The 25,381-nt window shown below is 45.9% G+C and overlaps 2 protein-coding genes and 3 non-coding genes across 5 annotated transcripts; 2 read left to right on the top strand and 3 right to left on the bottom strand.

Moving 5' to 3' along the window:
- Positions 1 to 2,286, top strand: BX661DRAFT_98593 (uncharacterized protein). Its single transcript, XM_051539642.1, has one exon. It carries the CDS (start codon positions 159 to 161, stop codon positions 2,211 to 2,213), a length of 2,055 nt encoding a protein of 684 aa, XP_051388484.1. The 5' UTR covers positions 1 to 158; the 3' UTR covers positions 2,214 to 2,286.
- Positions 2,287 to 2,634: 348 nt separating this feature from the next.
- Positions 2,635 to 2,708, bottom strand: BX661DRAFT_t161. The gene has a single exon. It is a non-coding gene; the product is annotated as a tRNA-Phe (tRNA).
- Positions 2,709 to 6,878: 4,170 nt separating this feature from the next.
- BX661DRAFT_190792 (uncharacterized protein) lies at positions 6,879 to 7,163 on the bottom strand (the record flags this gene model as incomplete). The annotated part of the gene is made up of 1 exon (XM_051537653.1): positions 6,879 to 7,163. A coding segment is annotated over one exon (285 nt), but the record flags the coding sequence as incomplete, so codon positions are not given.
- A 2,037-nt stretch (positions 7,164 to 9,200) lies between these two features.
- On the top strand, positions 9,201 to 9,282 carry BX661DRAFT_t162. The gene has a single exon. It is a non-coding gene; the product is annotated as a tRNA-Ser (tRNA).
- Positions 9,283 to 22,345: 13,063 nt separating this feature from the next.
- Positions 22,346 to 22,419, bottom strand: BX661DRAFT_t160. The gene has a single exon. It is a non-coding gene; the product is annotated as a tRNA-Val (tRNA).
- Between the last annotated feature and the right edge of the window lie 2,962 nt (positions 22,420 to 25,381).

Genomic DNA, 25,381 nt, shown 5'->3' with positions numbered 1-25,381 from the left:
AGCAAGGCCATGGCGCTTAAGCGCACCCAGGCGGAGATCAAGGCGTTACGGTACCAGCGTCGCCAGCAGCTCAAACGCGCGATTGCCAGCGCCTCGATAGCTGGCTTCGCGCTCGAAAGCAGAGCCGCCAGCGAGAGAGCACCGCGAGCCCATTGCTGATGACGCGCGCGCAGTCGCTGGAGTCCTTGGGGAGCAGCCCGGCTGGCGTCACCCCGATGGCCCTGCCGCTTGCCGCAGCCTTTGGGGGCATGCTGCCGGTAGTCTCGGCCACAGCGAAAAACGATTTGCCCTCGAGGTCTGCACGGATTATGGTGCCCCGCACGGCCCTGCGATCTGTCATCAGCGGGGAGCTCGATCTGTGCACGCAGTGCGCGTCGACTGGCGACTCCCTGCTGCCGTGCAGTGGTTGTGGCGACAGGTACCACAGTTTTTGTGCGCCGCCACCGCTGTCGGCATCCTGTCGCCTGCTGCTGTGCCCCTTGTGTCGTGTGTGCTCGAGCTGCATGGATGACCGGCTTGCGGACGATCTGCTGCAGTGCGACGACTGCGGCCTTTTGATGCACGCGCAATGCAGCAGCCAGGAGACCGAGCACCCGGAGGGCCTCTCTGGCCTGGTTTCTGAGAGCGGTGGTCGCTGGGTCTGCGACAAGTGCGTGCATTGCCTCGAGTGCGACTTCAAGATGACAACGACGAGCTCGGACTCTGACGAGCTTTTTCAGGAGCGGCGGCGGTGGAACTACGACTACACGCTGTGCGGCAGCTGTGCCCCGCAAATCGAAAAGGCCAAGGTGTGTCCGCAGTGCGTGGCCACGTACTCCAACTGCAAGATGGGCACCAACATGGTGTGCTGCGATATCTGCGCTTTTTGGATCCACACGGACTGCGATCCAGGGCTGACCCCCGATGTCTACGACGCGCTGATCACCCTCGAAGACGACGCGCCATATGTGTGTCCGACGTGCGCGGCCATGGCTGACGGGGGACACTCCCGTGAGCTGCTCGGCGACCCGGCCACCAGGCTGCCGCGCTGCCTGCTGACGGCCAGCCCTGAGACCAGAGCACAGACTAACAGGCTTAAATCCTGCTTTGATGTAAAAACTGCGGCAAAGACTGAGACTGAGGTCGCCAATATGCTTCTGAGCTTGACTCATTCTGACGTGCGCTTTGGCCGCGACTGCTTTGACACCGAGGCCCTGGAAACGCGATTTTGTACGGCGGCTCAGGACTGGCGTCAATGTGCCCTCTGTGCGCTGCATGGCGACGGGACCCATAAGCAGAAGCCGTCACTCGGCCGGCTCATTCCGTTGGGCTCGTCCTCCGATGAGGAGGCCAGTTGTCACTGGGTGCATGTCGAGTGCCTGGCCTGGGCCTGGGGCCCGCGCTCTGTTTCGCTTAGCGACCAGAGCAGCCTGACAATGGTTCGCTTCGAGGGTGTTCTGCTAGATACCGACAATGGGACGGAGCTGGCATGTACATTGTGCGCTCGTCCGGGGGCTTCCTTCCATTGCTGCGCCCCGGTGCCGTGCCCCGATGCCGCCTACCATTTGCCCTGCCTTTTGCTTGCCGGGAGCCCGTCTCTGTGTGCGCACGAAGAGGAACCGCAGTACTGTGCTGGATGGCGCCGTGCCTTGTGCCCCTCCCATGCGCCGATATTTTCGGCAATGATGCCTGCTGACGGAACCGTCGAGTGTGTATCTTACGACAGTGTGCGTGTCGAAGGGTGTCTTACTAATTTAAATCCTGGATTGCCTCCTGCCTCGCAATTCATGACTAAAGTCGGCGGCACTGTGATGCTGGATTGTGGCAACTCTGGGCTCCGCTGCTTGCGGTATTTCGAGCTGGCTGGAGCCCGGTATACCCTTGGACTAGCTGTTAATGAGGATGAGTTGCCAGGCCAGATATGGCAGGGATGGGTTATAGAGGGCATGCCTGTGGATTTTGATAATACTAGGTTCCCTGATGCCACGCATTGGTCTGCGACTATGTCTGCGCTGTTGACACAATTATTGGCCACTATTCGTTTGTCGCACCCAGCTTTGTCTTTTATCACAGCTGTTGCGTCAGCTTATCCGCACAAATTTGTGAACGTTCCGGTTACTACCTGCGCTGCTGATGGCGGTAGAGTTGCGGATGGTGCTAATGAGGTTACTGACATACTGTCACCTTCCTGCACAGTTGATGTGGCCACCTGTCCTGCCAATTCCATATTATAAGACATTATTTTTCTTGTTTTTTATTGTATGTGTTAAAGGAAAATAATATATTTATATTTTAAACAATAATAGATAACTTAATTTTGTACTTGCTGTTTCTGAGAAAAATAAATAAATAGATTTTTAACGGGGTTTATATTAAAGTTTGTCAATATAAATAGAGAAACAGATGTAGACGTGGTAGCGTAACTACTGCGCGAGAACTAAGAAAATAGAAATGCTTTTGTTTGACGACGTTCACCACCACCGTTCTATTTCTCCTCAGCTGCCGGATAATCGAAAACTCCAAATACGAAATAGAGCGAGAGCCGCACCAATCCGGAAACATAGCCCGATCGAGGCATTTCATTTATTATGTATCCATAAAAATAAGCAAAAAGACAAGTAATCCACGATTTGTGGATTACTTGAACCTGGTTGATGGGGCTTCCGTGGATTGAACACGGGACCTTACGATCTTCAGTCGTACGCTACTCCCAACTGAGCTAAAGCCCCTAATCTAACAGCAGTACCAACTATTAATACATATGCTGAAACACGCAACTCAACCGCCCCAGGCGCTTGTTTGCCTCCGACAGTGCGCCGGGTGCGCTGGGTGCGCTGGGTGCGCTGGGTGCGCTGGGTGCGCTGGGTGCGCTGGGTGCGCTGGGTGCGCTGGGTGCGCTGGGTTGGCTTAAATGCATGCCAGGCAGGTGGTAGCAAGTTGAATCAATTTGAAAACTATGTTTTAATGTGATGCGGGCTGTGGAAAATGAGCAATAGTGCAGCTATTAATCACTCGACACAAATCTGGCCAGTTTTACCATCATACACCTTTGGGTTGCAAATATGTTGTAGCCGCATATCGAGTCAGCACTTTATAATATGCCAACTGTGTAAAACCAGCAGCCATGCCACACGAGTTCTCGGTCTTTGCTACACTTGGTTGTAGTTTACAGCCAAGAAAATAAAGTTGAATCCATCTAGTCAAAATAAATATAGCCTGTTAATTATTCACATCTGTTGTCTCTAGTGGATGCCAAAACAACAATGCGCGCCTTGCCACTTGCCTAAAAAATAAAACAGCATGCCAGTTTTTTCTTTTCAAAACGTCATTCAACGTCCAGTAAAAAAATTATAGTGTTGTATATAAAGCAAAACACGTGTCTGCCAAATTCTTTCCTTAGTTAGTTTTTCGTTTGCTTCAATATAATGATAATCACGTTTTATTGTTTTTGCCTCGAGATAAACATAACAATATCAACCTGCTGTTAATGTAGCTGTGGCTGCGGCTATGGAAATGGAAATGGTTAGGTTGAAGTTTCACATGAAACTGATAAAGCCATTTTTAGTAAATAAATAACAAATTACTATTTTCATGTTTATTATTCACTTTTTAATTTCCTCTTATTGTAATACATATTTATACCACAAGAATGCCTGTACCAAATTCAACTCGTTCGGCAGCACAAACCTATAGTTTCCTCCAGCAAGCGGCACACACAACATGTTAATCACCAGCTGCAGCAAAAGTATCCAGCAAAAAGACCAGCACACCTCTAGCTTCTAAAACAACAAGCCTGTCGCCTAAAAAGTCCACAAGTATAGAAGGCCCTTCTCAACAAGCTGCAGGCTTAAAATGAAAAATGCTGCCTGTGTCCAGCACTCCCAGAAATACTATTACAGCGGCAGCTTTTAAAACAGCTTTTTTTTACCCAAAAGAAAACCCCGAGCGCCGTGCAGACTACTCAACAAACTGCGGGTTTAAAAAGAACATGATGCCTGTGCCCACTGCGCCTGGTAAATCCACCACCACACCATTAGCTTTGAGAATGGCAAATGTGGCACCCAGGCATGGCATTTCCAACAATACTGCTAAAAGAATACCAGCCTTTAAACTGGAAAACTTGGCGTTTAATAAATTCCCGAATGCCTTTCATTCTTCCCAGAAAATTATAGGCTTCAAAAATAATTCACCACCTATGCCAACCACACCCAACAAAAATTCTGCTTGGCCCAGTACACCTTGCCGCTCCACCAAAGAAAGCAGATGCAATTGCCGTTCATGTATATAATGTTATAAAGATAGATAATAGCGGGAGGAAAGTAGATATAATAATTACATATGTAATTAATGTCCCAAAGACTGCTACTGTTAGGCACTTGGAAGACGAATTCACAAATGTGTATCTCAAGAGTGACAAGTCTCAGCTTACTAACAGCCGGTATAATAATAAATCATGGCCGCCGACCAAGCTGCTAGCTGATTTTTTAAGCCCGGTGGCTTGGCACTTTACCTTGAGCTTGGTAGAACTGCAGAGTTTTCAAATGTGACAAAAAACTGAATGGAGCATACCTCCCTTGCCACGCCGGCAGATTTGAATATATATATATAATTGTTTATATGTCGTTTTAGTTTTGTTTCTCGTTTGATTTATTTTGTTTGTTACTTTTATTTGCTTTATTAAATGGTTGTGCATAGTTCTAAAATTTTATTATACTTCACATTGCACTGCCTTGATTCACAAACATGTCAACATTAATAGAACATTTTAATTATATTAAAAATGCCAAGTGTGTTCATTTTATATTTTTTGAATGCACAATTAGTGCTATAAAAATACAAGCATTTGCACACTTGTTTGCCGCTTTACTTATTTGTAGTTGCAAAGCTTGCATATTTGTTTTTAAAACGCATTAGAACACACAACCTGTATTATTTTCATTACACTATGAGTTCACCACATTATTTGTCGTTTTTACTCGGCCTATCAGGCATGGTTGTCAATACACCGCTGGCAATTGTAAAACTAAATTCAATACTTGCAAAGCCCGGGAATACCTTTTCATCTGGACTATCCACAACATATTATATCATCACATAGACACAGGAGTGCTACTGTTGTAGACAAGCAAGTTTTTTGGCGCGAGTATTTCTCAATTGTAGCAAGCTTGAGATTGAAAACAACAAATATCACAATGGCACAAGGTATTTGCGATTTAATTAATGAATAACTAAAAGTCATTTGTTTCAAGATTTAAAGTGGAACGCCAAACAAATTGGCTTGCCAAATAAAACCGGATTAAACACGACAGCAAATTACAAACAGGTTGATGAATATCTTGATATGTAAAAAAGTATTTATTCTAAATAACTAACAATAACAAAGTGTATAAACTATAGTGGCATCTGACCGTCTCGGCTTGACTTGTACACGCGCATTTGTCTTGTTCAAAATTCCAATATTCCAATAGCCCATTGATGTGCATATAAACCTCAACTACTTTTGGTTTACTTGGTGAAAACTGAATACATGCAGGTGTCTAGTTGTGCTGAATGCACATTATTTAATTGTAATATTGAAAACATGTTTGTCGTTTTCAAAAGTTAATTTCTCACAAACCACCCCTAGCTCCTTCAATGTTTTTGTCCTTTCCATAGACGCAAGTAAGACCTCTTTTGTTTTATTTTTTTTGTTCGTGATAGATACTCCCGGAATTTTTACATTTACATGTATCTTTTCTGTATACCCCAATGCTCTTAGCTTGTTTATAAAATCGTTTACGGTACTAGTCGATTGAATAGTTTCTTTTAATTGAGTCATTATAAATATAAAAAATATGAAAACAATATAATAACTGATAAAAAGCAATGCAAACAAAATAATTATGTTGCAAGCTGGACACTTTTGAACTACTTTATATACAAGCAAAATGGTTATCACTCTTTAAAGCACTGCTTTTATTTTTTATTTGCAAAAAATAAAACGTATTAAATTATTGCTCAACAAAAAAGAATATCGGCTGTTTGCAAACATAGGACTGCAAATCCTCATAGCGGTTATTTTGCGTTCCATCGGATGTACTCCCTTCTTTGCAAGTCTGACCAACAAATAAAAGAAGTGCTCTTTTCAAACAAAAAGTAAGTAGAGCATGGTAAAGATACAGCACATTGGCCATAGACGTCAGTGAGAAAAAAAGCAAAAGTCGCCAATCTTGAGTGGATGGATACTCCGCAAGGTGGGCATCTGAAAAGGGATTCTCTATAAAGGCTGAAAGAGATTATGCTGCTTGGGACAGGTTGCAAAGGATGTAGTATCGCAAATATTGCCGACAACTTGACGACGTCGCATGAAAATAAAACAGCTGCTGGCAGAACGCACGACCAAAATGCACAAGTGACCACTGGTCATGCGAGGACAATCTGCGGAGTTTGTAAAACCAAGTCACAAGTTGAACAGATACTGGGACTGCGGCAAGATGAAGAGGATGGGGGTTTGCGTGGAGCGAAAAACGGACCGTCGCCGAGGACCCGCTCGCCGTAGTCAGTTGGACATTGATTGCCAGCAATAATGACGCATCCAACCGCACATCAGACATGCAACCACCTTTGTGCAAATAATTGGTCTGGAAAATTGTGAGACACTGACGGGCAAAAAGCGCAGTTTTGCTGTTGGTCGAGTAAATGAGCCTTATTAGTTTTAGTTGACCATTGATTGCACCGGTTCTCCATTTGTATGATTTTTCATAGCTTGGTTTGACAATAAACATTGTTTTCTATTCATATTTTGGCATCAATGTTGGTCGATAAATATTGTCAATTTAATTTTTATATAAAAACATTTGAAACGCAAACAAAAATGATACAAATGATTCGTGTTTTCAAATTACAGCAGCGATGTGTGTTTAAAACCCGGACCTGGCATTGTCCTTGACAAGCTTGTTGTGGTACGCAGCGTTGTCTTTGGCCTCCATGCTCTTGTTGCCAATGGCCTGGCCAACCTTTTCCTTGGCAGTGCCGCCGACATTGTTAGCAGAGTCGCCGGCGCGGTGCATGTTAGGGGTTTCCTCCTCACGACGAGTCTGAGTCTCCCGCATATTCTGCTTGCCCTCGCCCTCGGCCCACTGCTCGCGGCCCTTGTCAGCGAGATCCTTGTTGCCCACCATGCTTCCAATGGTATCCTTAATGGCGCCGGCAGTCTGCTTGTAAAGGTTGGACATGATAATAGAAATGAATAAATGAGATTATTTAGTTTGTTTGTTGAAAAATGGGGCTGTAGTTAAGAAAAGTAGTTGCTGGTTTTTAAGAGCAGTGAATGACGCCTTAGCAAAGTTTTTTAGTACCGCTGTCCAATTACAAGTCCGGCCAGAGATTTTTGGGCATACCAACGTTTGAATTTGTGTACGGCATCGGCTGCTTCAAAGAGTATAAAAGAGCAGCTGCCGCCAGCATATCTATTTTGACAATTGTGTCTGCCACTCCGTCTTATACATTTGGCATCTTTTATTTTAATTTTTGGACCTGGTGGCTGAGTTATTTCTTTTGAGCAGGCAAATACCTGCTGCGGAAAATCATTGGATGGACGAAAAAGCATGCCAAATAAATTGTGCTTTGTTGCGTATTCTATCTTGGGTCCATTTGTCGGGACCAGCACACACGAACGTCCTAGGTCTTTTGGAAATCCCTTTTTGCGGCTGCTGAGCGATGATATCAAATTGCAACACATATGCTACAAGATTGCCTGTAACCAAAATATTGGTGACAAGCAACATGAATTGGCAATCAGCTCTGACAGCAACTGTAGAAATGCCAAGCTCAATATTCGGTCTTTTACACTCATGTGTGTGCTCGCTCGCTCGCCCAAATTGTGTTTGTTATCGTGTTGACCGCTTTATTTTTTGTGTACTTTATTCTCTGTTGTAGGTCAAGCGCAAGGTTCACGTTTTATGTTGAGACTCGCGGTTCAAGTTGGCTTTTTCAATATTTTCAATTGTTCGCAATTAATACTCCATTTTGATTAACGCTTCAATTTACACATTCTAATTTATATTACCGCCGCCGACGGACAGGAGTGCTTAGGGGCTAGTTGCGTTTCCAAAACAGTGTGGCGACGTCGCCAACCATATCGGGTAGGTTCTCCCGAATGGCGTGGCCGGCAGCTGGCAGAAGCTCCAGCTGGAATTCGCCCTGCATTTGCGCAATCAGCAGCTCCTTATCCAGCCTGTCCAACCCAGCAAGAATCAGCAGCTTGGCAGTCTGCGCACTGACAAACGTCTTTGACAGCCCCGTGTACCATCCTCGCCAACACTGTTTTGTGGGCATCGACTGCGTTTTCCACGACCATCTGCTGCCATTCTGCACGATGAGTAACGGCACAGACCCGAGACTCTGGGTGGCTCCTGGGTCAATGTCTGAATGAATTGCACTCAATACGGGTGCAAAATACCGCGGCCTGGCGGGAATAAAAAGACAGAATGACATGCAGCGAGTCCAGAGCCGTGCCTTTGACAATATCGATAAGAACCAGGCTGCGGATTGGCAAGAGTCTTCTTGGTGCCGTGGCATGCGCCATGACCGCACCGCCCATGCTGTGCCCAGATAGAATGGTGTCTTGCCCAGAATGTTTGCCGAGCACTGCACGGCTAATCTTAATGTAGTCGGGCATCAGATGGTTCAGACTAAGATTCTGGTGCTCGCTTGTAGTAGATATGTGGCCGCGAGCATTGGGCGCTATGGCTGTCGCCTGGGCCACGGGCTGGCGGATGTGCTTGCACACTAGGCCAAACGTCAAAACACGAGTGTCCGACACATGGGAAAACATAAAGATGAGGCTGCCAGTGTGCAGAAGCCCGCTGTCATATACATTAAAGTGAGCGTTTCCTTATATGTCTGTTTGCTGTTGCGCTTCAAAGTAGTCAATCTAGGAAAGTAGCTAATACTGATCTCAAGCCGTGGATCTTTTTTGCGTTGGCACTGCACGCTTTTTCCACGAACGGCGAGAGCTGCATGCCGCGCACTCTAAACATGCTCTGCCAGAGGTCGATATTCATATTCGCATCCGCCAGGCAATACGTTGGTATGGAGTTTAAACATTTTAAGGCAGTAAGCGCGCGTTGAGTAAACTTTATCGACAAAAAACAAGCAAGGGCAAACCACCAACATGCATGTTGGATATGTCTCAGATATACCAGTATCAACAAGTGAGCTAATAGCTTGCTAATAATCAAGTCAGTTTGGCCGAGTGGTTAAGGCGACAGACTAGAAATCTGTTGGGCGCTGCCCGCACAGGTTCAAATCCTGTAGCTGACGATTAATTCTTTTTTGCTCTGCCGCTAATCCCTTGTTGTGCTCCGCTGTTTTTCATCCAGACCCTGTGTCTGCTTGCTCTCTCTTTTTCTGCTTCTTTTTAAAAGTAATCAGCTTAATGGATAAAATAGTGCTTGTGTTGCTTGTCTGAGCGTGCACATGCACATCTTTTAAACTCAGCCGCTGTCGTGAGCACACTCTTTTTGTGGCCACGCTCAAATAATTGCATAGATTCAAATTCCCCATTAGCTGGTAAGGTGTCCCCCTTCGCTCTCTCGTTCTCTCGTTTTCTTGTTCTCTCGTTCTCTCGTTCTCTCGTTTTCTTGTTCTCTTGTTCTCTTGTTCTCTTGTTCTCTTGTTCTCTTGTTCTCTTGTTCTCTTGTTCTCTTGTTCTCTTGCTCTTTCATTTCTTGAGGACATCCAAGTGCTAGTCCCTTTTTTACAGACACGCACTGACAAAATGCAAAACATGTAAAAGCAACCAAAAACGGTCTATATTGTGTGTGTTAAACTGCCATGAGCGCTGGCTTTTGTATGAGAGTGAGTTTGCGTGCAAAAATGCTTATTGTCAATGATAGCCCTCAGCCTGTCGACGCATTCACAAATCACTCAAACGACTGTTAATCTTGGCCAAAAGTGAGCAGGCAAAAGACAAACAAGTGTCCCTAATTCACTATTTCACTGACCACACTACATTTCAGAGTATAGCTGATATATACGTGTATGTATTTGGAAATGAAAAATTGAGGCAAACAACATTGATAAAGTATAAAAAGCATCCAGGCTTGGTACAGAGTGGATGCAATCATCGTTTGCTCAGGCATTCTAACCAACGGCACCGATTGGAAAAGCATTAATTGTCCTGCAAAACAAAATTTGGAATTTGCATGGATGTATCCATTTTCATCCACAGTATTGACATTTAAAAATACAATTGAAGCATGGGTAGGCCTGCTTCAATTTACTAACATTCAGACATTGACACCCACAACAAATTATAAAACATGTTTGGCGTGTTGAATATTTTGCACTATCCATTGGCAACTAAAAATAAATACGCAGCGCTCCAGTCAGCGAGACTTACAAAAATACGCGCCAGAATAGCTACCCGTGATTTATTTTAAAGGCAACAATGGCTGCATCAAAGTCACAACAGACGAACCGCCACCAGAACCATCTTGTGATGCTTGTGAAATTAAATTATTGCACGTCGTCCCACATTTTTCTCCCTCTATTTTCAGCCAAGCTGAAAATCGACACAGCTTTCTTTTATCCTTTATAACTGTCCTCTTAAGCTTTATATGCTGCGCACAAAAGAGCGTGCTGTCTTTTTTGCCATTCAAATGGAGGGATGCACATTTTCTGTCTGCTTTTTATTTTTGATTCATTTTGTACTTTTTATAGACAAATGTTCAAAAACGCTCCAGTCAACTGGTTTTACGAATAAATAAAACTGCGCTTGCTTGAACAGCGATATTTTAATAAACAGGTGTTGTATTTTTTGAGCGACCATAGGCTTATTTAGGCTCATTGAATGCCCAAAGTTGTGGCAACGATACACCATCGAATGCAACAGTGCTATGGAAGGTTGAACATCCGCGGGAATAAATAAAAAATAAATTGCACACCAATTCTAAGCAAATATCTACTTTCAAGCCGACTGCACATTATCAATTATTCTTCCCTCATTTTTTTGGCCAAGAAAAAAACGCTCAATGTGATACTGCTCTTTCTATTTCTTTTCTATTTCAGTGCTTTTTCTTCCAAGGTCGCTTCTTTTTACGCAGCTGTTAAAAAGGCAGGCGATTCTTTAAGTCAAGCACCAGCGTGAATAGTCGAGCAAGCAAAAAAAATAAATGAAGTAGTGGTGTCTGATGCTGCGGCCAACTCTTAAAATATTCTGCGTATCCAGCCAGAGCCAGAATTATAAAAGAGAGAAAACCAGCCACATGAAAAAATATATTCTCTTTATCTCTTACACATTTTATTTAATAATTAGCAGCAACCAAAAATAACCCTATTTTTTAAAAGTTCACACCGCGTTTTTAACAACGCTTTCCACACCCATAAATAATATCTAACATGTGTTTCAAGCTTTGCTACTATATCTTGCAGGGTTTTATGCCTGGTTTTTACACAACGTATTAACTGTGCATGGAATTACCATTGTTGTACCGGTGCCTTTAGAGAGACATGGCAAACGCAACATTTGTCACGGCTTTTCTAAAGGTGCGCATGCTTTTGCACTTGAAATACCAGTTTTAGCTGTACATTTCTTTTATCAGCCCTGGCACTACATCACTTACAAACATACTCTACAATTGCAAGATATTTTGGCAAAGCTCATACTCATTTAGATATTTACATTCACATCCAAATAACTCAACAGAACAGAACAGAACAGAACAGAACACAACACAACACAACACAACACAACACAACACAACACACTAGTACAAGATAGAACAAGTCAGCTCATATTTTAACAAGTACCCTTTCCAACAAGTACACTCTCTAGCAGATAGACCAGCACACCAGCACATCATCAAACCAGCACACAAGCAAACAATGAGTTCAAAGCGTAATTCGATGCTCTTACCCACCACCTCAAAAAACACTGACACTACGAGACCATCTTCTAGAATGTCGCCCTTAAATCCAAATGTTCCTCAGAGGGCCTCGGCCAGTAGCACATCTACAAACACCGCCACCACTACGCTTGCTGATAGAATGGCAAGCCTTGCACATAAGAGGCCAGTGGCCTCTTTGCAGAATGGCTCGTTGTCTGCAACCGCGCAGAAAATAAATACAAAGCCGGTCATCTCTTCTGAAGCATATGCGAACATGTCATTGGCTGCCAGAATGGCAATCCTGGCACCCAAGAAGCCCGTGGGCGCTACAATAACAGGCTCGACATCTGCCATTGCACTAAAGAAGAGACAGGACTTGATGGCCGTGACCATCCACTATGTTGCAAAGGTCGAAAAGCAAGGGATAAAGGTAGATGAGGAGTTTAAGTACGTTGTAAACATTCTGAAGACCGCCACTCTTGTTGATTTGAAGCTTGAATTTGCCCGCATTTACATTGAGATGGGCCCATTCAGCTTTGCAAACAACAAGAGTTATAATGTCACATGGAGTGGGGGCAAGTGCGTTCACGAGTTTACTGAAGCCAGCGGTAAAAGGCTGTTTCTCAAGCTTGAGAAGGGGGCCAGAATGCTTAAAATTCCAAAGAGTACCGAGTGGAACATAATAAAAAGCGAGACTAGGTTCTAATAATTACAAGTATTTGGATTTATAATTTTATACTGCACCAAACAGCGGGCCTAAGTTTAAATTACTGCTAGTCTGTCATCAACTAGGTGTGGTGCCCAACACACATTTCAAGCCACTATCTTCCCTTTTCAAGAATCAAGATCACCCTCATGGCCACTATACACATTTCTGTTATTGCTGGCTGACATCAAGGAACACCATGATGTTTACAGCGCTGCCCACACAGCGCTGCCCCCTTTTTCAGTTAAGTAATTTTTAAGACTTGAATATATCGATTTAGACCCACATTTTTATAGAGCACGACACTAGGCGTATACTTTTAATAGTTTTTACAACCCTTTAGTTTTTCCTTCAATTCGTATATTTAAATATTATCAACTAAATATAAAACTAAAATTAAAACCTAGACGTTGTTGCACAGACTGCAGATATGGAAGTGGATGTCGAGGTTGAGAATCATGAAGCAAGTTTCCGTCCGCATGCCGATTGATAGGGCATTAATTGGACTATGCAGGCGTAAATTAGGGAGGCATCGTAATGATGCCCAGACATGCTCCCCATTTTGCAATGCACACGCGTGAGTGCACACACACGAAAACCACAACACTGACTTGCCAAGATACCGGTCTGCTCGCAGAAGATCCAGTCCTCGCCAACGGAGTGCACAATTGGCAATGTGCACAACAAAGGCGACGAGGCACATATATATGATGAGGCCGGCGCTAGTAGTACTTTAGAAACATCAGTAATAAATCCCTTTATAAATTCACCCCCACTTTTCTAACACTAGGCAACTAGTGCCCCTGACGCCCCCCTCTTACATAACAATGGAAAGTGCGGTGCATTTTATACATTTTCATAAAAACAACTAAATATTAGAATGATGTATGCAATTATGCTATTGTAAAGCTCAAGGCGTGGGCATACTTAGTACATTTGTAATGTCTTAAAAATATAATTGATGATAAACTAAAAGAGGCAGTGCCATGTGGGCAGCGCTGTGAAGGTCTTGTTGACATTTGATGTGAGCCAGCAATATCTGGAATGGACATTATGGCCATACAGACAATCTTGATAAGCTCGGTGCTTAAAGATGGGAATAGTGGCCTGGAATGTGGGTTGGGCACCACAGCTATTATGCGAAAAAAATAACTATTAAAAAATTAGCGTGGTTCAATGTTAAATTATTGTATGCAAATATTTACTTTCATTTATTTCTAGAAACTGGATATTTCAAGGAAATATTTTATTAATGCGGATACAGCACCATTTTGTATTAAGCAGTAGGGTTCATTTCAGAAAATAATAAAGGCCAAGTCACACTCTATTTATAATAAAATTGTGAGTAAAGTAAAAGCTCATAATTCCTTCCTTTTTAAGTTTACTTTACAAAATGAGCAACCAAAAATAAAAATTGCAGAGGATAAAATTTTTTTTAGCTACTTTTAATAATTGTGATTTTCCATTATTGTAATGAGGAATTGTGCTGGTTATAATAAATATTAATGGAAATGAGACTACGAGAAGAGCTAAAGAGCTCACTATCCGGAATTCACTGTACGTGTGAAATATCAAACATATTTCACGCGTCTGCGCTGTCACGTGACTCAGCCCCATTTCTGATGTCACAATTATTTTATGTTCCATTTATTTATTTAATTGATAACATATGCTGTTATGCAAGAGAGGGGGTGGGGAGCACTACTGTGATAGTGTTAAAGAATGGGTGTCAAATTATAAAGGATTTTATTACTAGTGTTTCTAAAGTGCTATTATCGCCGGCCTCGCCTTATATATATCTCCTTGTCTTTGTGGCACTCACTGGCAGTTGTGTGCTCCATTTGCGAGAACTGGTCCTTATGAAAGTAACCCGGGTCTCTGATATGGCATAATTGACATGTCTGTATTCTTGCACCCAGCACATCCATTTCGGGACAGGCAGTATGTCCGGATGTCAATTGTGGCGCCTAATTTGATCCCCTGTGATTTGGCCCATATCAGATCCATCTGTTAGCTGACGAGAGTCTGTCTCATGATTTTCGCCCTCAGCGTCTACCTCCATATCCTCGGGCTGCATAACAATGCAAAACGCCACATTGATATTTATATATGATTGACCATAGAAGTCGCAAACCAAAAGATGCGGTATGGTGTGGATATAATGTGCTGTCTGTAATGGCAAAAAAAATATAGCACTGTAGTAAACGAGCGTAATGGTAACGGGTAAAGGCAAAAAACTACAACAAATATTATTTTATTTGTTAATTGTTTTCAATCCAACACCTCATTTTTGTTTTATTTGTTTTATTTGTTTTATTTGTTTTATTTGTTTTATTTGTTTTATTTGCTTTAACTAACCACAATGTTATTTCTTCAGCGTTAGAAATTAGTATACTAGTTTTTTTAGTTTTAAAAGTTATTTTGCCGGATTCTGAACTAAACATAATTTTAAATAAAGTCTTTGAATGAGATTCAATATAAAGGGTATTGTGACAAATATCACCTCTTTCATATTGTAATTCAAAAGTTGTCCAATCTATATTAGGATAATCACATGTCAATGTATTGTGAACATCCATCATGGTTGCATTATTGTTAATATAAATTTTGGTATTAACGGATGGGTTATTTCCCCCAGCCATGATTGTAATAAAAGATTAAAGCCTATTGTTGCGTCAACGTTTTGTGTATTGCTTGATGTTATGCGTTTTCCTGTATGAACCTTACTAGCAATTACAGAAAATATAATGCGATGGAGAAAATAGGTGTGTTGGCAATATTAAGCAGACAATGAAGTTTACAATATTTTTTGGTTAGATAATAGGAAAAGTGGGAATTGTCTTGCTTTATATACATTATGAATGGCAGATTTGGTGTATAATGAGGTGGTTTAATATTCCTAGTAAGGCATGGCTGCCACAAACTAGCAGTGTTGCAATATTAAATGCTATTTTTAGGTCGTGGTATTTTTACACAGCCCTTTATTTTATGAAAAAGATCGGATGGGTTCTTTGGAACATTTGTTTATAAAGTCACTTGGCAAGCTCATTGTATAAAGACAAGTGTGCGTTCGCCCAAAGTCTTTTCTTGCATTTGTTTGAATTATTTGATGAAACGAAAGAGACAGTCAAAGGATTTTACAGCGGGGGCCGGAAGGTTGGTTGCCACTTTTACAATTTGCGTTTTTCTCTTCCCCTTGCCATTTATGAATTATTATATAAAATGAGTGGGTTCAAATTCCAAGCCAAGTGCCATATCGAACTAAAATTATTGATTTTTTTCTTGCTTTGGGTCCAACTCACACTGTTTTTTCACGCTACGTATCGTGGGCAATCGAATTCATTTTAAAGCTTGATTTTTTATGGCCAAACATGTTGATTGGACAAAAAAGATGGCAAAAAACGTAAAAAAAAATGAATGGAGAGCAGCGCGAAAACTTGTGGAAAAAAAGAGCACCACCCTTTATTTTAAACGCGATTCCAATTTATTTTTATATACTTTTATTCCCCTTTTTCGATTTTGGCAAATCATTTCGCAATTTATTCAAGAGCTTTGTTTATTTCTAAGCTATGCCTCCGACCAAGCGTGGGCAGAAGCACGAGCCCAACCACACGGTAGTCGAACCTGAACCCAACAATAAACACAGTATAGACAGCGACGACGACAACAGCGATCCTGACGCCTCGGAGGAGATTCCAATCTCAAAGAAGCGCGGAAGGAGAGCAGCGAACGGCAACGGCAACTGCAGCAACGAAGCCCAGCACAATTCCAATGAATACCGGGCTGGCTCGATAATGCACATTTCGCTGCGCAATTTCGTCACATACGACAGTATCGAACTGTCGCCTGGGCCCAACATGAACATGATCATTGGACCCAACGGCACCGGCAAGAGCACGATTGTGTGCGCCATAGCGCTCGGGCTGGGCGAGAAGACGTCGGTGCTCGGCAGAGCCAAGGACATATCGGAGTTTGTCAAGCACGGGCACGAGCGGGGTCATATTGAGATCACCCTGGCAGGGCACGGCGGGGCGACTGCGGGCGACAGCGGTGTGGTGAAGATCGGGCGCGAGATCATCCGCGAGGGCAACAAGTCGACGTGGCATATTAACGGGCGCCACGCTACGGCAACGGAGGTGGCGAGGACGACGCGCGAGCTGCAGGTGCAGGTTGGCAGCCTGTGCCAGTTCTTGCCGCAGGACAGGGTGGTCGAGTTCTCAAAGCTGTCGCCGCAGGAGCTGCTCAGGGAGACTCAGGTGGCTGTAGGCCGCGAGGACCTCAAGAGCCTGCAGGCCGAGCTTGCGGTCAAGCGCGCGCAGGAGAGACAGGTGATGGACGGGATCCAGCGGTCGGCGCAGGACACGCAGGATCTGCGCAAGAAGAACGAGCTGCTCGAGCGCGACGTGCAGCGGTGGCAGGAGCGCCTGGCGGCCGAGTCGCAGCTGCGCATACTGACAGCCCTCGTCCCGGTGGCGCGCTACACTGAGGCAAAGGCCGGCCATGACCGCGCCAAGGAGGCGCGTCGGCTCGCGCTTGCTGCCTACCAGCAGGCAATGAACGCGACGGGCCCTGCCGAGGAGGAGCTTGAGGAGCTCGAGGCCAAGATCGCCAAGAGCGAGAACCAGCGGCGCCAGCTTTCGGGCAGGCGCGAGACGCTGGAGCGCGATGCGCGCCGCCAGATGGGGAAGCTCACGCAGCTCGAGACGGCGCATCGCGACCTCAACTCCGAGATGGACGAGCTCAAGAAGAGCGCACAGCGGCGCCGCGAGAAGATCGCTGCGCTCAGGGCTGAGGTTGCCCGGCTCGAGGCGGCGCACGCAGAGGAGCAGCCACCAGACGAGGCCGCTTCCGAGGACGCACGGCGGCGGCTCGCCGACCTGCGCGACCGCAAGATGCAGCTGAACAACGAGATTGTCGCGGTGCAAGAGGAGCAGACGGCGCTGATGGCGTCGGGCCAGCGCATCAACCGCCAGCTCGAGCAGTGCGGCCAGCAGCTGAAGGACCTTGACAACGTGGCCTTGAAGCGGCGTGAGGGCCTGCGCCGCTTCCACAACGACAGCTACCGCGCGCTCGAATGGGTCGAGGCCAACCGCGACAAGTTCAAGCAGCACGTATTTGCGCCAATCTGCCTCGAGGCCTCGGTGCAGGACCTGCGCTACGCCAACTTGATTGAGACGCTGGCGTCGATGAGCACGCTGCGCACTTTTGTGACGCAGTGCAAGGAGGATTACCAGACGCTCACGCGCCACGCCATTGACACCATGCGCCTGCGCATCGATGTGGTCTGCAATAACAGGAGCCTGAACTCCTTCCTCCCGCCGCACCCGAGTGAGGCAATCAGAAGCTTGGGCTTTGACGGGTACGCGCTGGACTTTGTCGAGGCGCCGCGCCCGGTTCTGGCGGCCATGTGCGTCCGCGACAACATCCACGAGATCCCGATTGCTCTGGGCAACGTCGACAACGAGGCCATCGGGGCGAACCACATGTTCGGCGAGTACATTGCCTGCGGAGTCCGTTCCAAGGTCACCCGCGGGCGCTACGGCTCGCGCGCTGCCTCGGTCATGACGTCGCGTGTCAAGAACCAAGCACGGCTCCTGTCCGCTTCGGGCGAGACCGAAGAGACGCAGGCAGTTCGGGAGCGCTGCAGCAAGGAGATCGACGACTTCCGCGACCAGCTGCAGGCCAACGAGCAGAAGATGAAAAAGATCAGCCAAATGGACCAGAAGGTGCGTAATGCGCATCGCCAGATTGAGGCCCAGGAGGACGAGCTGCGCCAGGAGCTCGGGCGGAGAAAAGAAGCGCTGCGCACTTGGGAGCGCCATCGGGTTCAGCTGGAGACCAAGCAATTGATGTTGAGGGAGGCCGTCGAAGAGGACCGCCAGGAGGCCAATGGCGGCACTCAGGCCCAGCGGCGGCAGCGCCAGCAGATTGCCCAGCGGCTCAAGGACAATGCCCACCAGCGGGCGGACATCATTGCAGTCATAGCCGATGCTGCCAAAGAGTTGGTCGATGACATCCACAAAATGGTGGCCACCGGCCTCGCCGGCCTCAAGGATGCCCGCGCCCTGGGCGAACTGCGGGCTGAGGCCGAGCGCCAGCGCGAGGCCATCACCGAATCCAAGCGGTTGTTTGACCAGGCCACTGAGGACTTCAATCTCGCGAAGCAGAACGCCAGGTCTGCGCTCGAGGAAACGCGCACGATCACCGAGGGTATGACTGATGATGAGCGGCAGGCAGTGCGCGACGCGCAGGCGGAGCGCGGCAGCATGTCCTACGAGGAGCTGGACATTGAGCTGTCGACATGTCGCCAGCGGCTGAGCATGGCAGCCAACAGCGGGCTGTCCTCTCGCGTCATGGAGAACTACGAGGAACGCAAGAAGCAGCTCGCTGAGATGATCTCCAACCAGCAGCGGCTCGAGCACGAGCTGCGCAAGGTGCGCCGGAGAAAGCAGCGCCTGCGCGAGCAGTGGGAGGCTCCGCTGGCCGAGATCATCTCCAAGATCGGTCACAACTTTGAGGCCATGTTTGACCAGATCGAGTGCATGGGCGAGATTCGGCTCAAGCGCGCGGGAGACGGTGTTGTGTATAACAACATCCACACCTCTGCTGCAAATGGCGACAACAACGATGGCAGTGACAATGGGCGACCAGCTGTCGTGCCGCAGGACGACGAGGACTACAGCAACTGGGGTGTCGAGATCCGCGTTGCGTTCCGCAAAAACGAGGCGCTGCAGGCGCTGGACAACCACCGGCAGTCTGGTGGCGAACGCGCAGTGTCAACCATCCTGTACCTGCAGTCGCTGCAGTCGCTGGTCGCAGCGCCCTTCCGCGTAGTCGACGAGATTAACCAGGGCATGGACCAGCGCAACGAGCGCCTGGTGCACCGTCTGATCGTCGATACCGCGTGCAAGAAGGGATCGTCGCAATATTTTTTGATCACGCCGAAGCTGCTGCCGGACCTCAGCTACCACCCGCTGATGAAGGTCCTGTGCATTTTCAACGGCGAGTGGCAGCCTGAGGCCTTTAACTTCAACAAGTACATTACCAATGCTCGCCGGCAACCCACTCACGCTTAAAGCGCTCACTGCCTCTGTTGTTTTTTATTCCGTTTGTTTTATTTATTTATTCAACTGCTTATTTAATATTATATTGTTTACCATCATTTCCAACTGCGCGAGGTACGGGTCAACCGCATCGGGGTCCTTGTCGCGCAACGCGTTGCACAGCTTGAACAGGTACTCGTGGTTGGTTCCTGAAGGCCCCTCAGCACGCGCAATTACCCGGGCAGTGTCCTCGATTGATGATGCACCGGCGAAAGACGGATTGCTACTGACTCCGACATATACCATGACTTGGCTCAGCACCGGCACCGTGTCGCTATCACCGCCAAAAACATCGACAAAATCAATCGTGTATCCGTCCTTCTCGCGGAAATCCAAGTGCTCCTTGACTGCCCGCTCCATACCGCTCTTCACCTTGTACGCCATGCCCCAGCACGCCACGTTGTCTGCGACTGTGTCCTTGGAGAAAATTATATTCCACTCACAGGCTGGGATCAGAGTGCATACTCTTCCGGGGTTCTCGTCAGTGCCACGGTGGTCGTGCGACTCTTGCAGGAATGCTCGCTTGCGGCCCTTGATGTATCCGAATACTTGCTCTTCGACTGGGAAATCGACCCTGTAGATGATGGACCCGTAGCCAAAGACCCATAGAGGCCGGTTGTTCTCCCAGGGCGTGCCCAGGGCGATGGTTGTCGGTGCTGGGTTGTGTGTAACCGCGGAGATCGTCATCTGATTATTTAGGTAAAATTAAAACAGTAACAAGAAACAGAGTATATTGAAATCGATGCGGAAAAAACAAAATGAAAAATAGAAGAAAAGAAAGAGAATAGCAAAGAAAAGAATTGAAGCAGCAGCCGATGACAGTATACAGCAGACACTAAAGGAAAGTGGACCATGGATATCATCCAGTCTGCGACCCAGCCAATGTAGTGCATCCATTTTAATCGAATAGAATTTGTTCACGTTTTCCGCAATTACTAAATCAATCGCCTATCAGCTCGCAGCGCTGGTTCCACGCGGCATCGGCGCACAAAGCGTCCATCGCCGGCCCTTCGAGGGTCACGTACAGATGCAGCGAACTGTACTCCGATGCTGGCCCCTTTGCTGATGTTGGAGGGCCGGGAAATATAATGATGTAGTTGGGCCTGGGATTGATCGAGCGCGTCATGGTCGGACGCCCGGCGCCGAAATCAGCGTCATAAACGGGAATCCTGTTCATACACGATACACCTACAGTGCGGTGGTTAGTGTCGAGGCCAGGAAACCAAAAGTGGCGCCAAGGCTCCTTTGTGCCGCACGCCGCCATACGGCTGTACTCCGCGTTGACCCAGCGCATTGCGGCCTGCAGATATTCTGGTGAGTACTTGCCCAGGCTCAGGCGCACGCGCCGGGCGAGCACTGGGAATTGGTCGTTATCCATGATCTCGCCTGCCACCACCTGGCACTCAGCCAGGATCAGTGGAGACCCGAGCCCACGCAATGGCAGGCCTAGCGCGCGCCGCATGTCCATTGTCTGGAAGACCGTCCAGTCGCCGGCCTCATACACGCGGCTATTCGTGTTGGCCTGCGCTACACACTGCACTACAAACGCCGCCAGAACGTTGTTCGACGACACCCACTCGCCCTCATGCAGAACACCGCTGTCAACCACCTGCTGTTTAAGGTGGGCGATGCTGGCTGTGGATATCTCAAACACGCACGCGCGCATGTTTTTTCCCACTACGGGTTTGGATATGTCGGTTGCAATCTCAGATGGTGTCTTAGACGCGTCAGCACATATTTCTGCCGGGGGAAGAGCGCTGCGCGTGTTGATAGTCTTTGGGGTGGACTGCGTCTCAAGATCCAATGGAATTGACATAGAGCCCAGCCCACTTTTGTGGCACCTGGCCCAGTGCGAGATAAAGTTGAACATTGCGTTCCCGTCAAACACCACATGGTTTGTCATAGTGAACAGCGCCAAGCCGCCGTCCGCTAGATAGCTGACCTTGATCATCAGCATCGGCCTGTCAAATGCCTTGCTGATGATACCGCTCGGAACATCCATATCGATGCCGTGCTGCTTGGCCAGTGAGTACGAAAACCCACGGCTCTTGATCTCCGAGTACGAGACCGACAGCACATCCTGGAACTCAAGTGTCGGCGGGTTGCTGTTGCTGGGGTCGTAGTCAATCGACACGGTTGAGTCCGAGTGAATGCAGAACCTGCCAAGCAAAAGCGGACACCCGTGTAGTGCGGTTGCCAGCGAGCTGTGTAGCCGGTCCCGCGACATGATGGTAGATAGCTGCGGGCTGGGCGCGTAATACTGAATGGCAGGTTTGTAAAACTGAAACATGAACTGCGTGTCGCTGGTGATGTGCTTGCTGACTGCCAGAGCTGGAAGCAACTTGCCCATGTTGACATGCATTTTTTTGGCTTTAAACACAAGGATATGAATATTTCAAAATGAAAAGTTGGTAGCGCTGTACGTGTCTTTAAAAATAGTAGAAAATGGCAGAAAATAAATATTGAAAAAGAAAAAGAAACTAAGCACAGGTTCCAGTCTTCGCGGCAGAGTTTGTGTGTATATAAACAAATAAAGAATGCTATTTCAGAATTGCCCTCCCCCTTGCGGTATGCACAAATACAAATACGAAATAAACAAGGATAACATTGGTGTTGGTTACTTTTGTTTGCTAGCGCCACAAATGATCAGCCGAATAAAAAAGGGAGGAAAACAAAAAGGGCAAAAATGTTTCAATCCAGGATCGAACTGGAGACCTTACGCGTGTGAGGCGTACGTGATAACCGACTACACCATTGAAACAAGTACGAATTTCAGCTATTAGCTGATTTCTATTTAGATTTATTACAAACTAAACATGAAGTAAAAGCATAAAGCAAGTAATTTTGGTAGAAAGCAATTTTTTACTGCTAAATTTTACGATAGGCGTTTTATATTAAAAAACAAGGTTTCGAGGAAATACCAAAATAACTTTAAAGTTGGCTGTCTGGCCAATTTTTTGTATCATGTTGTTATGTAAGAGGGGGGCGTCAGGGGCACTAGTTGCCTAGTGTTAGAAAAGTGGGGGTGAATTTATAAAGGGATTTATTACTGATGTTTCTAAAGTACTACTAGCGCCGGCCTCATCATATATATGTGCCTCGTCGCCTTTGTTGTGCACATTGCCAATTGTGCACTCCGTTGGCGAGGACTGGATCTTCTGCGAGCAGACCGGTATCTTGGCAAGTCAGTGTTGTGGTTTTCGTGTGTGTGCACTCACGCGTGTGCATTGCAAAATGGGGAGCATGTCTGGGCATCATTACGATGCCTCCCTAATTTACGCCTGCATAGTCCAATTAATGCCCTATCAATCGGCATGCGGACGGAAACTTGCTTCATGATTCTCAACCTCGACATCCACTTCCATATCTGCAGTCTGTGCAACAACGTCTAGGTTTTAATTTTAGTTTTATATTTAGTTGATAATATTTAAATATACGAATTGAAGGAAAAACTAAAGGGTTGTAAAAACTATTAAAAGTATACGCCTAGTGTCGTGCTCTATAAAAATGTGGGTCTAAATCGATATATTCAAGTCTTAAAAATTACTTAACTGAAAAAGGGGGCAGCGCTGTGTGGGCAGCGCTGTAAACATCATGGTGTTCCTTGATGTCAGCCAGCAATAACAGAAATGTGTATAGTGGCCATGAGGGTGATCTTGATTCTTGAAAAGGGAAGATAGTGGCTTGAAATGTGTGTTGGGCACCACACCTAGTTGATGACAGACTAGCAGTAATTTAAACTTAGGCCCGCTGTTTGGTGCAGTATAAAATTATAAATCCAAATACTTGTAATTATTAGAACCTAGTCTCGCTTTTTATTATGTTCCACTCGGTACTCTTTGGAATTTTAAGCATTCTGGCCCCCTTCTCAAGCTTGAGAAACAGCCTTTTACCGCTGGCTTCAGTAAACTCGTGAACGCACTTGCCCCCACTCCATGTGACATTATAACTCTTGTTGTTTGCAAAGCTGAATGGGCCCATCTCAATGTAAATGCGGGCAAATTCAAGCTTCAAATCAACAAGAGTGGCGGTCTTCAGAATGTTTACAACGTACTTAAACTCCTCATCTACCTTTATCCCTTGCTTTTCGACCTTTGCAACATAGTGGATGGTCACGGCCATCAAGTCCTGTCTCTTCTTTAGTGCAATGGCAGATGTCGAGCCTGTTATTGTAGCGCCCACGGGCTTCTTGGGTGCCAGGATTGCCATTCTGGCAGCCAATGACATGTTCGCATATGCTTCAGAAGAGATGACCGGCTTTGTATTTATTTTCTGCGCGGTTGCAGACAACGAGCCATTCTGCAAAGAGGCCACTGGCCTCTTATGTGCAAGGCTTGCCATTCTATCAGCAAGCGTAGTGGTGGCGGTGTTTGTAGATGTGCTACTGGCCGAGGCCCTCTGAGGAACATTTGGATTTAAGGGCGACATTCTAGAAGATGGTCTCGTAGTGTCAGTGTTTTTTGAGGTGGTGGGTAAGAGCATCGAATTACGCTTTGAACTCATTGTTTGCTTGTGTGCTGGTTTGATGATGTGCTGGTGTGCTGGTCTATCTGCTAGAGAGTGTACTTGTTGGAAAGGGTACTTGTTAAAATATGAGCTGACTTGTTCTATCTTGTACTAGTGTGTTGTGTTGTGTTGTGTTGTGTTGTGTTGTGTTGTGTTCTGTTCTGTTCTGTTCTGTTCTGTTGAGTTATTTGGATGTGAATGTAAATATCTAAATGAGTATGAGCTTTGCCAAAATATCTTGCAATTGTAGAGTATGTTTGTAAGTGATGTAGTGCCAGGGCTGATAAAAGAAATGTACAGCTAAAACTGGTATTTCAAGTGCAAAAGCATGCGCACCTTTAGAAAAGCCGTGACAAATGTTGCGTTTGCCATGTCTCTCTAAAGGCACCGGTACAACAATGGTAATTCCATGCACAGTTAATACGTTGTGTAAAAACCAGGCATAAAACCCTGCAAGATATAGTAGCAAAGCTTGAAACACATGTTAGATATTATTTATGGGTGTGGAAAGCGTTGTTAAAAACGCGGTGTGAACTTTTAAAAAATAGGGTTATTTTTGGTTGCTGCTAATTATTAAATAAAATGTGTAAGAGATAAAGAGAATATATTTTTTCATGTGGCTGGTTTTCTCTCTTTTATAATTCTGGCTCTGGCTGGATACGCAGAATATTTTAAGAGTTGGCCGCAGCATCAGACACCACTACTTCATTTATTTTTTTTGCTTGCTCGACTATTCACGCTGGTGCTTGACTTAAAGAATCGCCTGCCTTTTTAACAGCTGCGTAAAAAGAAGCGACCTTGGAAGAAAAAGCACTGAAATAGAAAAGAAATAGAAAGAGCAGTATCACATTGAGCGTTTTTTTCTTGGCCAAAAAAATGAGGGAAGAATAATTGATAATGTGCAGTCGGCTTGAAAGTAGATATTTGCTTAGAATTGGTGTGCAATTTATTTTTTATTTATTCCCGCGGATGTTCAACCTTCCATAGCACTGTTGCATTCGATGGTGTATCGTTGCCACAACTTTGGGCATTCAATGAGCCTAAATAAGCCTATGGTCGCTCAAAAAATACAACACCTGTTTATTAAAAATATCGCTGTTCAAGCAAGCGCAGTTTATTTATTCGTAAAACCAGTTGACTGGAGCGTTTTTGAACATTTGTCTATAAAAAGTACAAAATGAATCAAAAATAAAAAGCAGACAGAAAATGTGCATCCC

The sequence above is a fragment of the Kickxella alabastrina genome (assembly GCF_025024165.1).
Source record: "Kickxella alabastrina strain RSA 675 chromosome Unknown BX661scaffold_86, whole genome shotgun sequence".
Taxonomy (NCBI): Eukaryota; Fungi; Kickxellomycota; class Kickxellomycetes; order Kickxellales; family Kickxellaceae; genus Kickxella; species Kickxella alabastrina.
The sequence above is the reverse complement of the archived record's forward strand: the minus strand, read 5'-3'. Positions and strand labels throughout refer to the sequence as shown.

Bases quoted from the DNA above. Each gene is read 5' to 3' on its own strand.
- BX661DRAFT_98593 (XM_051539642.1), top strand. From the start codon at position 159: ATGACGCGCGCGCAGTCGCTGGAGTCCTTGGGGAGCAGCCCGGCTGGC.